Source organism: Notamacropus eugenii, chromosome 4 (assembly GCF_028372415.1).
Source record: "Notamacropus eugenii isolate mMacEug1 chromosome 4, mMacEug1.pri_v2, whole genome shotgun sequence".
NCBI lineage: Eukaryota > Metazoa > Chordata > Mammalia > Diprotodontia > Macropodidae > Notamacropus > Notamacropus eugenii.
This window is the reverse complement of record NC_092875.1, coordinates 153,541,505-153,558,831: the sequence shown is the minus strand read 5'-3', so window position 1 is coordinate 153,558,831 and position 17,327 is coordinate 153,541,505. Positions and strand designations below refer to the sequence as shown.

Sequence of the window (17,327 nt, the reverse complement as noted above, 5' to 3'; positions counted from 1 at the left end):
TGAATTCCAGTGGCTTCCTATTGCCTCCAGGAACAAATATAAAAAGCTCTATTGGCATTCAAAGCCATTTGTAACTTAGTTCTCTCTTACCTCTTTAGTCTTGCACTTCCCTCCCCAATACATATTCTTCAATCTAGTGATACTGGTCTTCTGTTTATTCCTCAAACAAGACACTTCATCTCTTGGCTCCAGGCATTTACTCTGACTGTCTGTCCCCTATGTCTGGAATACTCTGCCTCTTTTGTTCTGACTACTGACCACCCTGGCTTCCTTTAAGTTCCAACTTAAATTCTACCTTTCTACAGGAAGCCTTTCTTGACCCTCCTTAATTTCACTGCTTTCCTTTTAAAAATTATTTGCATTCATCCCATATATACCTTGCTTTGTCTATACTGTTTGCATTGTATTTCCTCCATCAGATAATAAGTTCCTTGAGGGCAGGAACGGTCTTTTACCTAACTATTTGTATCCGCAGTGCTTAACAACGTCTGGCACACAACAGGCAATAATAAATGTTTACAGATTTACTGGACGATGTTAAGTGACTTGTCCCGAAAACATCTCACTCCTGAACATCTTTAATTGCTAATAAATTTTCCTTTACATTAAAATTTCCTTTATAGTTAATAAGTGCATGAGGTAGCATTTGAACTCAGGTTTTCCTGACTGTAAGTATTGTCTTTTATCTACTGTGCCACTTGGCTGTCCACTGGTTTAGGGGGAACCTAGGGAAGAAATCATGATGACTGACAGTGGAGTGGTAACGGTAGCTTTAGATGAAAGACTTAAATTTCCTTGTATCGGTTTCCTACCATCTGCAAAATTACCTATTAAGGGTAGAAGTGAGCTTGTAATAATAAAAAAAAACCCCAACAACCTTAAAACCACACTGATTCTCCAACCTGACAACTAGATGTAAGTCTAATGAACAATGAGGAGGGTTTATAAGAAATAAGGGTCAAGAGTGAAAGAATCTCCCTGTTCCTCCTGGAGGGAAGGGCTATTTCCCTTAACAGAACCTTATTGTTTCAGAACCAAAAGGGGATAAAAATACAGACTATATAATCAATAATCAGGCTTTTTAAATGCTAATGGTAGAAATTTGAGGTTAAGGAAAAAAAGGTAGATTTACCCATCCCTTTTGTCATTACCTCATAACAATTATGAATCAATTTTTTTTTGACTTAGAACCAGCTGATGGTGGGTTAACAGATGGTTCTTTAAAATTCTGTTCTTATTCCAGAACCTTTAAGTTGCTGAAAATGTATCTACTTAAATATAATACTATAGTGGCAGCAAAACATAATCTACATGTTCTCTATTTAACACTAAACAATCTGGATACCAGAGTTGTTTGGAAATAATTCTATCAAAGACTGAAACATTACCCTAGTGCTATAATAAACAAATTTGCCTTTTACATTTTTACTTTCAAAATGTATCTTCACAAATATAACCTAAATAGACCTTTTTAAAAAAATTATAATTAATTAAAAGCAATTAATTCAATCAATCCACAATAAATTTTATGAACTGTCTTTATAATACCTAACAATTTGGTAGAATTAGTGATTAGACTCATTTATCATCTCATTATATCCAGAGTAGAGCCATTTGTCTTTTTGTAGAACAAAGAAAAATACGTTTTCACAATGGTTTTAACATGGAACAGTTCACAGCAAAACCCAAAAGCAAATGTTAAAGATTGAGAAAATATACAAATTTTTAGGTAGAATATCATAATGATGAATGCCTCCTACCCTGGACATCTGTTCAGCAGGTGTCAAAGAAATCCTGGATGTGTTTTGTGCTCAGGGATCTGTTTTAACTGCTACAAAAGACAATGAATGAGATGTTCCCTTTCATTTTTCATTCTTGAAAGCTACCTTCCTCCAGGCAGGGGCTCATTCCTTTCATACCCTGAGAGAAGGCAGAGAAAACCTTAGGTTTTCTTTTTAGCAAGTTTCACTGGCAAAACAGATCTAGGCCCACTTCTGTTCATTTGTAAAGGTAATCTCTTCCTACCACCTCCCGTTGTCCATAAAAAAGACATGTATGAACTTGTATTACTCCATACTTCTATGAGTCACACATTTTGAATAGTATATCTCCATTTTATATATTATGAAAAAAATCTTTTTTTCTCTTATCATTATCAGGAATTTTTACTTCTGCACTGGATAGAGACCACTATAACTATCACCTTCTTTGATGAATTTTTCCCAGTCTGATTAAATAACTTATGATATTAAGATCAAAATGGACTCTGAACTATAATATTGCAAGGAATAAGATTTTATTTCTTATTAATTCAAGTACTCTAATCTATACTTAATTACTCTGGTAAAAAAGATTACAAGCAATCAGCATAACGAAAATCTTTTCTGATTCTCAGTTTCAGAGACAAATATCTATCTAGAAAAAATTAGCCACTAGAAAGACACATTCTATTTTCAAACTAACTCAAAACATGGGAACCTTTCTTAAAGAAAAGCCACATTATTAAGAATAATGGTTTGGGTGTAAAATAAGATCTGTGCTTGGAAGGGATGGAATGAAAGGAAAGTCAATTTTTATATTGGTGGCTTTCATCCCACTCTGACTTGGAGAAAGTAAAAGCTTCTCTATCAAAGCCCCTTACTTATTTACTCTTCCCCTTTCATTTCTTCCTCTTTTTTTCCCTATTCTCTTTTTGCCTTTCTCCCCAATCCTTCAAATTCCAAGAGAACAGAGGCAAGAGAGAGTAGAGATATAAGTGGGATTGACAGGAATGGTTGAGGCTGAGAGAGGAAAAACTAGCTGAGTTTATTTTCTCTCCCATTTCACCCTGGATAAATTAATGATAAAGATTTTTATCCAATAATTATTTACTTCTGGGAGCCAAACCTAAAGTAAGAGGGTATATATTGTATATAACTGTGTGGTCCTCTGGATCCCCTAGTCTATTTGTAAAAAGCAAAGAAACCTCTGTCTCATCCACAAATATGTCTACTTTCTGGAGTTAATTAAAACCTGTCCCTTAACATTCTACTTCTCTAGAAACCCTCTCCAATGGAAACAGTTACTTCTATGACTGTCCCTATTTATTTAACTCAACAAATTTCTTAAACGCCTACTCTAAACAAGGCACTGCTTAGGTGCTGGCGATACAAAGAAAGCAAAAATACAGTCACTGCTCCCAAGGAAATTATAATCCAAGAGATAATGACAAACACATAAATAATGGTGAGATGAGGAGAGAGAAATGTGAAAATGAGGCATCCAAGCAAAGTGCTATAAGAAACATAAAAAGGGAGAGATCCCTTTGGAAGCAGAATGAAAGCACAGCGTACTCCTTGTTCTCTACAGATGAGAGGAAATAGCACGAAAATGATGTTGAAGCATTAATCTCTGCTCTTCAGAATACTATAAGCAACAAAGTCTTCTCACTCTCAGTACTATTCGTTTACTGGCCTTCAGGACAACACTCATCTTTCTTGGTGACTTAGCAGTAGGCTCACAATTCTCCCTATCTCCTGTTAGTCTCAGTAATTTCAACAGAGACACTGATTACCTTTTCAATATCCTGAATTAACAATTTCTCTACATCCTCAATTTCAATGAATCTTCTATTTCACTTCAGGCAACCTTTGTGATTACTTTTTCTCCAACATCTAAACTCTGAAATTCCCTATGATTCTTTCTCTTTTTATCTTTTCACTTCTTTCCCCTTGCCTCTATTCATCTTTTATTCATCTTAAAGTGAACTATAGTCCTTAAATACTGCCCTCCTCCTACTCTCCAGTCCCCAGTTGCCTTCATTTGTTTTCCTAACCCATTTTGGCAGTCAACTATTTTAGTGATGTTTTTGCTGGAATCCTTCAATTTTTCAACTTCCTACCATACTCAATATGGGAACCCACAACTGTAAGTAATTAATAATTTTTTCCCACTATGGCTTTAAGAAGATCAACCAGAATATGTATTGAAGAGATAAGGTACTAAGGATGGAAGACCAGGTAAAAAAGGAAGTGAAGGAGTTACAGGCATGAGATGTTAAGAAGCTGAATGACCTTGAACAGTCACAGGAAACAGAAAATGAGGGAAAGTTGCCTATGCATATTTGTTACAAAGAATGGGCTCTTTCTTTTCTCTTTTCCCCCCAGTAGGGTAGAAAGTGGGAAAAAGAGGAAAAAATTACTTCTGTTAACTTTTTTTAAACAAGAGGGTGCAACAGATGAAGTCATTATTATACTGTTAGCTTTACTTGTTTTATTTTTTTAAAAAGATCTTTCTAGGAGTGGGGTAATTTTTAAATGTTTGCAACAGAAACAAAACTTAGCAATACAACTTTAAAAAATTAGTAAAAGAAGCAACAAGATATAGACTGATTTGATACAAAGGGAAAAGTATAGAGGTCAGAGATAATTTCAAAGTTTAATGCCTGGGTATCTAGAGATACAACAGTCACACAATAACAGAAACTAGAAAATCAGCAAAAAGATCAGTCTGCTTAGAAGTTGGTGAGTTTAGTTTTAGATATGTTGGGTTTGAGGTGAAAATTTCCATTTAAGTAGAAATTTTCAACAGCAAGAGATAGGTGTGGGAAATGAAAAAGGAATGAGTAAAGGAGACAGAAAAGGAGTAGTCAGAGATAAAGGACAGTACTTTGTTTAAGAACCAACAGGAGTAAGTATCCCTTCTTATGATAAAAACAATCTAAATTCTATTTATCCATGAATAAATCTATGGTATTTAATAAATGCTTTTCAAAATTGATTTATAGTTCTTCACAGCCTTTCAAAGATTCACTGATAATGGCTCAGCAATTGTATTTGCTAATTTCTTTTAGCAATACATATAGCAGTCCATTTAAGCCAGGTACACTGAACCCATGAAAGGTAAGCTTGGTGCCTGCTTTAGATTTCATTATTTGCCATTCCTCTCAAGACACTGCCACCAAACCCCAGCGTGGCAACTTCTCTCCTTCCCTTTTTCAACCCTTTTTCTGTTGTTTCTTCTCCCATTAAAACGTAAACTCCTTGAGGTCAGAAACTGTCTTTCTTTTTGTGTGATTTTGCATCTCTGCAGCTTAACAAGGGGGTCCAGCACTTAATATTTGGTGACTTGCCCATGGATATCAACTACTAGCCATTTTTGTTCTGCCCTTTTCTTTCCAAGAACATTCTCCTTAGCAGAAAAAAGACAACAAAACCCAGAACAATTTAAGAACAGAGACATTCCAGTTTACATTCTCATCAAAAATTATTGTTCTCTCCACACAAGAAAGCAGTCTTCCTTTCTTCAATCCTCCTCTTTTCACCTCTATGGCTTAAAAAACTAATTTGTTATCCTTAGATTTCCTCACCAATTTTAGCTCCTTCTCCCTGTCAGTACTCCTGATACTACTCTTACAAGATCATGCCATGTTTTTATTTCTTTCCTCTAATACCTGCTTATGCTTCCATCTTCTATAACCATCTTATGCATATCTAAATTAGTTGGTGAGCTCCCTTTCTTTAGACAACTCTCCTTTTTGTTACTTACTGGAATCATTTCTTTTTATGGTTTGAGAATTAAATCTTAAAATCTTTTTTTTCCTCCTTGGCTGACATGCCCTGTAGGATATTAGTCCATGTGATCACATCAATCCTTTCTCTGAACTTTGTGAAATTGTCTCTCCTTAAAACAAGAATGAAAGTTAGACTATTTCCTCTTCTTGACTTTCAAAAATGCTAAGATCATTTTCTAAGCTAGCAATCAGTTCCTTTTTGTTGATGAGAATCAGATGTAGAGTATTTTTCCTTTTGTTGATTCCTCCACCTTTTGAAGGAGGAAATTAACATGAAGACAAATTAACAAATTATCATACACTTGTCTTTTAGCAGAAAGAGTATGTTTTTGATAACTGAAATTTTGCATGCAACTAGGCATGAGTGCCTCCAGGGTCACCTTGGAAAAGCAGAACTGGACAGAGGTATCTTCAGACTCAGACAGACCTAGATTCAAATTTCACCTCTGATATATAGTGGCTATGTGACTCCAGGTGAATTCCTGGGTCTCTCAGTGCTCTTCTATCAATTCCATTCTCTGAGATTATAAATACAAAACAGGTGCCAATTTGCATTGGTAGGTAATCTCCCTCCACTGACAAAACTGCAAGTGTGATCCAATTTAAAAAACTAAAACGAAGCCAAACTTTGAAAAACTGAAAAACAACAGTTTCAATGAAGAGAAATAAAGTAGGGACTAAGAAGGGAAAACCTTGCATGCACTGCCAAAGTCAAGGAGTTAGTTGTTTTTCCTTGTCAGTAAAGTAGGTTCAATCTTGTGGACAGACTAGGAGAGAGATAGAAAGAACTTTGATATAAAAACAAAATAAAACATTTAAAAAAATGAAGTTATGATTTGATTGAGTACATTAAATATGTAGATGCTTGACTCAAGAAAATATAGAATCTCAGAACTGAAAGAAAACTCAAAGGTCATCTATACCAGGATAGGCATCTATTCTACAAGATCTAGTCTGTACTTGACCTGCAGCGATGGGGAACCTGCTATATCAAGAGGTGGCTACCTCCACTTCTGAATGCCTCTAATTGCTAAGAAACTTTCCTGTACATTAGGCCACCATCGGTCTCTTTTTGAAATGTCCATTCATTATCAGTCCTTGCACTTCCAACTGGTTTCAGCGCATCCAGTTTCTCCCCACTCCATTCTGTCTTCCACTCAGCTGTCAAAGTGATCTTCCTAAAACTCAGGTCTGACCATATCAGGAACTCCACTGATGTCCTATTGTCTGCAGGATCAAATCTAAAATTCTCTGTTTGCATTTAATGCCCTTCATAATCTGACCCCTTCCTACCCTTTCCAGGTACCTTCTACCATATTCTCTTGCACACATTCTGCAATCCAGTGACACCAGCCTCCTTGCTATTCTTTGCAAAAAACAATGCATCTCTTTACCACATCATGTTTATTGACCGAATCCTATGCCTGGCATTCTCTCTTTTCTCATTTCCTCCTCCTGGCTTCCCTAACTTCCTTCAAGTCTCAGCTAAAATCCCGCCTTTTGCAAGCAGTTTTTCACAGTCTTCCTTAATGAAACTAGTCCTTTCCCTCTAAGATTATCTCCAACTCATCCTGTATATATTTTGTTTGCACATAGTTGTTGTCCTTCACCCAGTCTAATAAGCCTGTGAATTCCCTGAAGTCAAGGATTATTTTTCCTTTCTTTGCATCTCTAGTTCTAAGCAGAGTCCTAAGTGCTATAGTAATCACTAAATGAATGTTTGCTGACATGTTCAGGAAGCAAGAACAGGAAGGACAAATTTAAGTCCTAAGTCTTTTGTTTGCCAAGCAAAGCATCTCTATCTAACTCCTTCAATGACCTTTTCTTGGTGCAGTTTTCTGTCTTTTCACCATCTTGGTTGCTCTTCTCTGGACTTGCTTTAGTTTGCTGATATCCTTCCTAAAATGTGGCATTTCATACTTAATATGTAGTTTGACAAATGTAGAATAGAGGTCTATCATTTCCATTTTTATGGAAACTAATCCTCTCTTAATGTAGTTAAATTTATTGCATTAACTTTGACAGCTGCTTCATCGTTGACTCATTAAATTTAGAAATCACTATGTGCCTCAGGTAATTTTTAGACCGACTATTATTTAGACTTTTACATGGGACTGTAAACGTATGCAAGAGTTTGTGCTCATATGCTAATTCCACTTTTATGCATATAAAATAATTTTTAAGTGTGTCTATCTGTAAATTGTTAGACTGCATGTTGCAAAAACAGAAAGCCTTTTAGGGCCACTGAAAAGAATAAGAAGTATTAGTTCTGAGGGGATACAGAAAAGAAACAAGTGGTTATTCAAGTGAGACTTATTGCTATCCTTCAAACTCATCAAGGCAAACTTTTTAAAATGTATCTTTCAAGGACCTTTTGGTGGATGTGGAATCTTGATTACTGAACAAATTAAAAGAATTTATTAATGTTTATTATCTTTTTTTTACAGCCAGAAATAACACTTGCATTTTTAAATGCCCCTGATTAAAGTTGACACTGCACTGGGCTTGATTACATGTAAAGAATTACGTGAATTTCAACAAAGTTCACACGAATACATCCAGGTATCATTCTCACTGCAAACAGAGTTCCCATCTTATATATTATTTATATATCTCCATTTTGTATCCGTCTTTTCAAATATATATATATATGTATATATATATATATATATATATATATATATACGTCTCAAATATTTAGATATATGAACTGTTAATACAAAAATTTAAATGTTTATATGGACATTTATGAATGAATGTAAAAAGAAAAAGGAAGGAAAGTTACTCATTAAAATAAAAATATACTCACGAAATCGAAGTCTCCATCTTGAGGAACTTTCCAGTTATCAGGAAAAACATTTTTTGACATTGGGAATGGCTCACGTATGTTCAGATTACAGTTTTCATGACTCTTGTTTTTGAAATCTTGTTTATCGAAATAATCCATAAAAGATGGTCGTTGCACTTGTGATGAAGTTGCATTTCCTTAGTTAAAAAGAAAATAGGCAAGGCTTAAGTATTGGTATTAAAATAATATTTCATATTTATATTGTACTTTTTGCTTTATAAAACATTTTTCTCATAATATCACTGTGAAATAGGTGGTTCAATATTACTATTATGCTGTTGAGAAAAGTGAGGTTGAGATAAATGATTACCGTAAAATCATCTAGTATTCTAACTTGCAAGTAGGAGAAACAATATTTGACTCTAAGATCTCTTCACTATGCAGAAATATGAATTCCTAAATTATGGAATAATTTTGAATTGTCCAAAAATAAATCAATAGTCACTCTACTCAATCTGATAGAGAAAAAACCCCACCTAACTAAAATTCAATTAGTGTTATTGAGAAGAGTTTTAAACCTATATGACATTTTAAACTTCGAAAATATTTCAGAGGGTAAGTACTCATTTTTAACTACCTTTTTTTAAATTAGAAAACTGTTCTGAATACTTTGGAAATGAGTCAACACAAAACTGAAAGTATTAAAAACTGTTGTAAATTATCTGTAAATCGCAGGCAATTTTATCAGCATTTAAAAAATATATGTGTGTGTATGTATGTATATATATATATATATATATATATATATATATATATATATATATATATATAATTATATATACACACATATTTTTACCAAGCATATTATTTTCAAAATGTCACATGAACCAAAATCTCCTAAAAGTTCTGAATGGCCTCAAAGTCTTGAGTTCAATATAGCTCAGTTATATGGACCAGACAATGATAAGCACACAGGGAACAAAGATACTTTAATTTAATCAAACTCTATAGAGGAGAAAAAAACATATAAGCATAATGGCAACAAGATGATTTAAAATCTAATTTAAAAGATGAATCAAGAGTATACTTTTTAGTTTATCAATGCCAAAACAAAAGTCAGACAATCAATACAATACTGGATTATAAAAAATAGAAAGAACCCAATATGTTAGTTGATAGGAAATCAATAATCATCAACTCTATGTAATGCACAGTCACAAAGGGCATACTGCTGACAATCTATCTGAATGTGAGGGCAGCTGAACAGCAGAAATAGTATTCAAGGCACATAAATAATCTTCAATGTAGATAATCTGTGTATAGCTAGTCTATAGATAGCCCATGCTACTCTCTCTAACAAGGCAGAGAAGCAAAGAAAGGGAAAAAAGATGTCCCTAACCTTAGGGAGCTTCACAATTTACTGGGGAGAGGAATGAAGGGAGATAATATACAAACAACTATGTACAGACAAATTACATACAGAATAAATTGGAGATAATCTCACAGGGAAAGCACTAGCTTCCTGAAAGTAGACTGGGAAAAACTTCTTCAGAACAATGGGATTTTAGCTGAGACTTGAAGGAAGTCAAGGAAGTCAGCTGGAAGAAGTGAGGAGGGAAAGAATGCCAGGCATGGGATCCTGTCAATAAACACACATGTAGTCAGGAGATTTGGTGTTTTGTGCAAAGAATAGCAAGGAGGCTGATGTCACTGGACTGCAGAACATGTGGAAGAGAGCAAGGTGGGAGGAGTCTGGAAGGGTAGGAAGGGTGAGATTATAAAGTGCTTTAAATGCAAAAAGAATTTTAGACTTGATCCTGGAGATAATAGGGCATCAGTGAAGTTTCTTATGCGATCAGACATGAGGTTTTTTGGGTTTTTTCCCCATTTCCTTTTATTTATTTATTTTTAGATTAAGACGTTCATTTCCATAAAATTTTGAGTTCCAATTTTTTGCCCCATCTTTCCCCTCCCTCCACCCAATAACACCTTGCATTCTGATTACCCCTTCCCTCAATGTGTCCTCCCTTCTATCACACCCCACCCTTCCCTTATTCCCATCTACTCTCTTTTCTTGTAGGGCAAGATAGATTTCTATACCCCATTACCTGTATTTCTTATTTCCTAATTATATGCAATAACAATTCTCAACATTTGTTACTAACACTGAATTCCAACTTCTCTCCATTCCTCCTTCCCCACCCATCCCCACTGAGAAGGCAAGCAATTCAATACAGGCTATATAAGTATTGTTTTGCAAAAGACTTCCATAATAGTCATGATGTGTAAGACTAACTATATTTCCCTCCATCCTACCCTGTCCCCCCTTTATTCTATTCTCTCATTTGACCTTGTCCCTTCTCAAAAGTGTTTACTTCCAGTTACTCCCTTCTCCTATTTGCCCTCCTTTCTATCATCCCCCTCACCCCTCTTGTCCCCTTCTCCCCTACTTTCCTGTAGTGTAAGATAGATTTTCATACCAAATTTAGTATGTATTCCCTCCTTAAGCCATATGTGAAAAGAGTAAGCTTCACTTTTCCCCTCTCACTTCCTCCCTTTTCTCCTCCATTGATAAAGATTTTTCTTATCTCTTTTATGAGTGATAATTTGCCCCATTCCATTTCTCCCTTTCTCCTCCCAATATATTCCTCTCTCACCCCTTAATTTTATTTTTATTTATACATATCATCCCTTCTGATTCAACTCAACCTGTGCTCTGTGTGTGTGTGTGTGTGTGTGTGTGTGTGTGTGTGTGTGTGTGTGTGTGTGTACCCAGTACCCAGGTACTGAGAAAAGTCTCAAGAGTTACAAATATTCTCTTTCCATGTAGGAATGTAAACAGTTCAACTTTAGGAAGTGCTTTATGATTTCTCTTTCCTGTTTACCTTTTCATGCTTCTCTTTGATTCCTGTGTTTGAAAGTTCAATTTTCTCCTCAGTTCTGATCTTTGCATCAAGAATGCTTGAAAGTCCTCTGTATCATTGAATGATCATTTTTTCCCTTGAAGTATTATACTCAGTTTTGCTGTATAGGTGATTCTTGATTTTAATCCCAGTTCCTCTGACTTTCGGAATATCCTATTCCAAGCCCTTCTATCCCTTAATGTAAAAGCTGCTAGATCCTGTGTCATCCTGATTGTATTTCCACAATACTCAAATTGTTTATTTCTAGCTGCTTCCAATATTTTCACCTTGACCTGGGAACTCTGAAATTTGGCCACAATATTCTTAGGAGTTTCTCTTTTTGGGTCTCTTTCAGGAGGAGATCAGTGGATTCTTTCAATATTTATTTTGCCCTCTGGTTCTAGAATATCAGGGCAGTTTTCCTTGATAATTTCATGAAAGACAATGTCTAGGCCCATTTTGATCATGGCTTTCAGATAGTCCCATAATTTTTAAATTGTCTCTCCTGGATCTATTTTCCAGGTCAGTTGTTTTTCCAATGAGATATTTCACATTATCTTCTATTTTTTCGTTCTTTTGGTTTTGTTTTGTAATTTCTTGGTTTATCATAAAGTCATTAGCTTCCCTCAGCTCCACTTTCATTTTTAAAGAACTATTTTGTTCAGTGAACTTTTGAATCTCCTTTTCCATCTGGCTAATTCTGCTTTTTAAAGCCTTCTTCTCTTCACTGGCTTTTTGGATCTCATTTTCCAATTGAGTTAGCCTATTTTTAAAGGTGTTATTTTTTTCAGCATTTTTTTTGCCTCCTCTAGCAAGCTGTTGACTCCCTTTTCAAGCTCTTCCATGGCCTAAGCCCACTGCATGTTCATTCTGGAGGTGCTGGATACAGAAGCCTTGATTTCCTCAGATATAATGCATTATTCTTCCTCATCTGAAAGCATGGAAGGAAATACCTGTTCACCAAGAAAGTAACCTTCTATGGTCTTATTTTTCCCAGCCAGTTACTTGACTTCTGAATCCTCTGTCAGGAGGAGGGTCCTAGTGCTCCTCCTCCCTGCAGGACCATGCTCAGGGCTGAGATTCAGATTAGCTGCTCAGTTCCCCCAGGAGCTTTAGGTGGGGGCAGGGCAGCCACTCAGGGTGGAAGTTCTGATCAGCTGCTCAATTCCCTCAGGGGCTTTTGGCAGAGTCCTTCACAGATGGATGCTGTAGCTGCCACCACCACTACCATCACCACCGCCTGGAGTCAGTGCTGGGGGTGCGGGCCATGCTCTGCTCCCCTCTTGCCCAGTTGGGAAAGTCCTCTCATTGACCTTTGAAGCTTTCTTTGGTGCTTGTGGGTGGAGGGATCTGAGACCCTCCCTGCTGGGAATTCTGCCCCAGAGGCCTGTTCTGATACTGTTCCTCCTGCTGCTGCATGGCCAGGACTGGGCTCTGTTCCACTCAGCATCCCGTAGGATAGACCTTTCCTGTTGGCCTTCCAGGTGACCTTTGGCCGGAAAATCTCTTTCACTCTGTTGTTCTGTGGCTTCTGCTGCTCTAGAATTTGTTGAGAGTCAGTTTTTACAGGTATTTTGTGGGCTGTGGGGGAAGCACTAGAGCATATGCATCTTTCTACTCCACCATCTTGGTTCCACCTCCAGACCTGAGTTTTAGGAAAATCACTTTGACAGCTAAGTGGAGGATGGAATGCAGTGGAGTTGATGCAAGGAGTTCAACTTGAAAATTATTGTTAAGGCTTAGATGTGAAGTAAAGAAGGCTTGCACCTTGGTTGTGTCAGTCAGAAAAGAGGAGATTTAAAAAGAGATGTTGTGAAAGTAGAATTCAAATGGTAACAGTTTAGATACGTGGGGCAAGAAGTCTCGAGTTAAAAATCACACCTAGTTTAAGCCTGAATAACTGGGAGGATGGTGGTACCCTCAACCATGATGGAGAAGCCAGGAACAGAGGAAGACTTGGGGGGAGGGGGTGGCAAGGGAATGGAGAATGATAATTAGTTTGGTTTTGGACATTCTGAGTTTCAGATGTCTACAGCACATCCAGTTGGAGATGCCCAATAGATGGATATTGTGACTACAGGTCAGAAAGATTTTGGAGCTGGATAACTAGACCTGAGAAGCATTTACATAGAGGTGATAGATGAATCCATGGCACGTGATGAGATTACCAAGCAAAACAGTATAAAGGGAGAAGAGAAAGCCCAGTATAGAGCTTTGCAGAAAACCCACAGGTCACAGAGGTGACCTGAATGAAGATGCAGCAAAGGACATAGAGAAAGACTAGCAAAACTGGGAGGAAACCAGGAGAGACCAGCGTGAAGAAAATCTAAAGACAAAAAAAAAAAAAATCAAGAAGAGAGGCATAGATGTCAAAAACTGTAGAGAAGTTTAAAAAAGATGAGGATTAAGAAAAGGCCATCATATTTGGCAATTAATACATCACTGGTAATTGGAGAGAGCAGTTTCAGTTGAATGATGAGGTCAGAAGCCAGACTGCTGAGAGTTAAGGCATCCTTAACTGTATTATCTTCACTTTGAGACTATCCCCAGTTCATCATTCATGTATCTTGTCTTTACTTAGTTGTTTGCATTTTTTTTCCCATTCAATGGTGAGCAGGGCTTTTCCTCCCCTACACACAGCAGAGTGCCTTGCATGTAGTAGTCATTTAAAAAATGCTAGCTGATCGATAGATTAGGAAAGACAACAATTGTAGATGGCATTCTTAAAGAAGTTAGCTATGAGGGGTAAGAAAGACATAGGATGACAGCTAGCAGGGATGGATGGTTCAGGTAAAGAATTTTTTTTTAATTTTAAGAGTGGGGAGGATATGGATGTATTTGTAGGGAGCAGGGAAGCAGCTGACAAAGAGATTAAAGATAAGTAAGAGAGTACAGATGATGAGCTTGTAAAGGGATTGCCTTGCAAAGGGATTTGGCAAGAAGGGCTACCTCTTCATGTGAGATAAAGATGGAGGGAGAGAGAGCAAAGGAAGACATCCAAGTGATATGGGATGTGGAAGAGGGGACAATCAATCTTTTTTTCAGTAAAATATAAGTTAAAGTCTTCAACTAAGTGAGAGAGGGAAATCTGAGGAAGTTTGAGGGTAATGGAAAAGTTTGGTAAAGTCACTGTGTGAGTTAGACAGTGAATCTATCAGGGTTACGTATAAACAGATTGCCTTGCTACTGTGATGGTCCTATTGAGATTATGTGAAAATAAATATTTAGTAGATTCAGTCAACAGGTTTTGATCTTCTTTAACTTACTTCAGTAATAGTCTCCAGCTTCCTCCAGCAAAAGCAAAGTTGAAGTCCCATTTCATCATTTACAATTTACATTTTAATACAAGTTTCATCTAGATGTGGAAGTGACCTTGATTTTTCAAAGGTTACACTAGTGCAACAAGACTTCACCATTTTTAACAAGTTAGAAAGGCTTCCCCAATTGATAAATGGTCAAAGGATATGAACAGGCAATTTTCAGAGGAAGAGGTTAAGGCTATCTATAATCATATGAAAAAATGCTCTAAATCACTATTGGTTAGAGAGATGCAAATCAAAACAACTCTGAGGTACCACATCACACCTATAAGATTGGCAAACATGACAGAACAAGAAAATGATAAATGCTGGAGAGGATGTGGGAAAGTTGGAACACTAATTCATTGTTGGTGAAGCTGCGAGCGCATCCAACCATTCTGGAGAGCAATTTGGAACTATGCCCAAAGGGCTACAAAAATGTGCATACCCTTTGACCCAGCAATATCGCTACTAGGACTATATCCCCAAGAGATCATAAAAATGGGAAAGGGTCCCACATGTACAAAAATATTTATAGCAGCACTCTATGTAGTTGCCAAAAACTGGAAGTCAAGGGGATGTCCATCAATTGGGGAATGGCTGAATAAATTATGGTATATGAATGTAATGGAATACTATTGTACCATAAGAAATGATGAACAAGACTTCAGAGAGGCCTGGAAGGACTTATAATGACCTGATGCTGAGTGAAAGGAGCAGAACCAGGAGAACTTTATGCACAGCAACAACCACAGTGTGTGAGAGTTTTTTCTGGTAGACTTAGATTTTTGTAATAACACAAGAACTTCTTACCAAAAAAAAAAAAAAATCCCAATGGAGGATCTCAAGGCAAAATGCCTGCCACACTCAGAGAGAGAAATATGGAAGTCACTCACATATTGTAGCAGATCATGTTTGTGTATGTGTATGTGTTTGTGTATCATGTTCTGATTTGTTATACGATTTCTTTCATTTATCTTAGTCTGACTACATAGCATGACTATAGTGAAAATATACTCAATAGGAAAGTATATGTAGAATCTATACAGAATTGTATGCAGTCGTGGGGAGGGAGTGGGGGAGTGGGGGGTAGGTGGGGGGGATAAAATCACAATTGTATGGCAGTGATTGTTAAACATTACAAAATAAAAAAAAACAAAAACAAGTTAGAAAGGCTGAAAAAGTATGGACCCAGGGATGTAAAAACTGTTATTTGTTGTCAAAAGATGAGTCAAGCTATGGAATGAAAAAGCTTATTACCAGAAGTTTGGCAAGTGATGAATTTTCTTTTTTGAACCTATGAAATGGACAATAACTCTCCAAAAGAGGTTTTAATGGCTTTTTAAATGATTTTTAATAGTGACAGTGGCAGAATTAGTCAACCAAACATATACATATATGTATGTACATATCTATAAAACATCTACTCTACTCTATGACAAGTACTATCAAGGAAAAATAAAACAATCTGCCATTAAGAATCTTATAAATCTGGGAGATAAGGGAAGGAGAAAGGAGAAGAGGCAACATACAAGATAGCCTGCTTTTAAAACATGCAGTATAGATATATGACAACCACAAAAGACATACAGAAAGTTGTAGGTACTAACTGCTGGGATCAGGAAAGGACTCATATAACAAGTGGTGCTTAAATTGAGCTTTGAAGAAAATGAAATATTGATTCTAGAAAGCAGAGGTGAGAAGGGGACAAATTACAAGCATGACACAGAGCCCATGCAATACCACTGAAATGGGAGGATAGTGTGTGAGGAACAGCAAGAAGGTAAGAATGGTGAGAAAGCACATAGAAAATGCTAATAAACAATTCTGAAGGGGTCAACAAACATATTTTGCTGTTAATAATTTTTACATGAATAATCAATCTGTCCAACAACCAATTTAATTGTACATAGCTGTTTGAAAGTTATCTCTCATTGGAGTGTAGGGTGTGTTCAGGGAGGACCAGTACCTTTGGTGTGATGACTGTTGAGCCCATTTCGGGACTCTTTCCACCTTTGGTGTCTGCCTGTTCCACCTAATTCTCACCTGTGGCTCCAAAAAGCTGCAGCATACGCAGCTGCCACCCCGGTAAACCATTTCGGCAGACAGTCCAAAACCAGATTGAGGGTAACCAAGGGTTCTCAAACCCACTGGTGAGTTAGAGGAGTGTCTACCCCAAGCATGTGACGACTTCTTGTGGTGGAATGGGTAGATGAGAACAATTTGTGCCAATGGCCATGAAGGCAGATGAAGCAAGCGATGTGGAATGCTTAGAGGGTGGTTATACACTGAAGACACAAAGGCCATCCACTGCATCCTGAGCCACTGCCAGCTGTCTTAACTGCCACTGGACTATGATGACTCTGGAGGAGAGAGTGAGGCTGACAACTTCGTGCAACCCTGCCTCACTTAAATCTAATTTACACACAAATCAAAAGACATCACCCATATCATTTCACTATTACGCCTCAAAGTCCTGTGGCAACAGGCAAGTGATGAAGCAGCAGGTGCAGATACACTGAGAGCTGTAGTCACAACCCTGCACACAGGTTGCCTAGGCCATAGGGTCATTTCTCACTGGAAGCAGTAGTGGGACTCAGCAGCCCCCTGGGTGTCTGAGCAGCCTTTTAAGGACTGCACTGCTCACCTCCCGGTGTGAGAAAGGGGGCTAGAAAAAGTGCTTACCCAACCCTGGCCTGATTACCACAGCAGGTGGGGAATCCCACTATGTGGTTGAAACACAAAAAAATGTACAAAATGTACAAAAACATCTACTAAGATGATTC

The 17,327-nt window shown here is 37.1% G+C and overlaps 1 protein-coding gene and 1 long non-coding RNA gene across 17 annotated transcripts in view; one reads left to right on the top strand and one right to left on the bottom strand.

The window, feature by feature from the left end:
- The window catches only part of STK3 (serine/threonine kinase 3), a 548,351-nt gene that overhangs the window by 102,263 nt on the left and 428,761 nt on the right, over positions 1-17,327 (bottom strand). For 14 of the 16 annotated variants that reach the window (XM_072603417.1, XM_072603412.1, XM_072603409.1 and 11 more), the window contains one exon: positions 8,361-8,536. In XM_072603417.1, the coding sequence (XP_072459518.1) occupies positions 8,361-8,536 (176 nt within the window). Of the gene's footprint in view, positions 1-1,760; positions 1,921-8,360; positions 8,537-17,327 lie in introns of those variants that run through there. The other 2 variants (XR_011965838.1, XM_072603415.1) reach the window with 1 other exon arrangement.
- The window catches only part of LOC140500673 (uncharacterized), a 32,953-nt gene that overhangs the window by 3,601 nt on the left and 12,025 nt on the right, over positions 1-17,327 (top strand). The gene's annotated exons all lie outside the window — the stretch shown is intronic.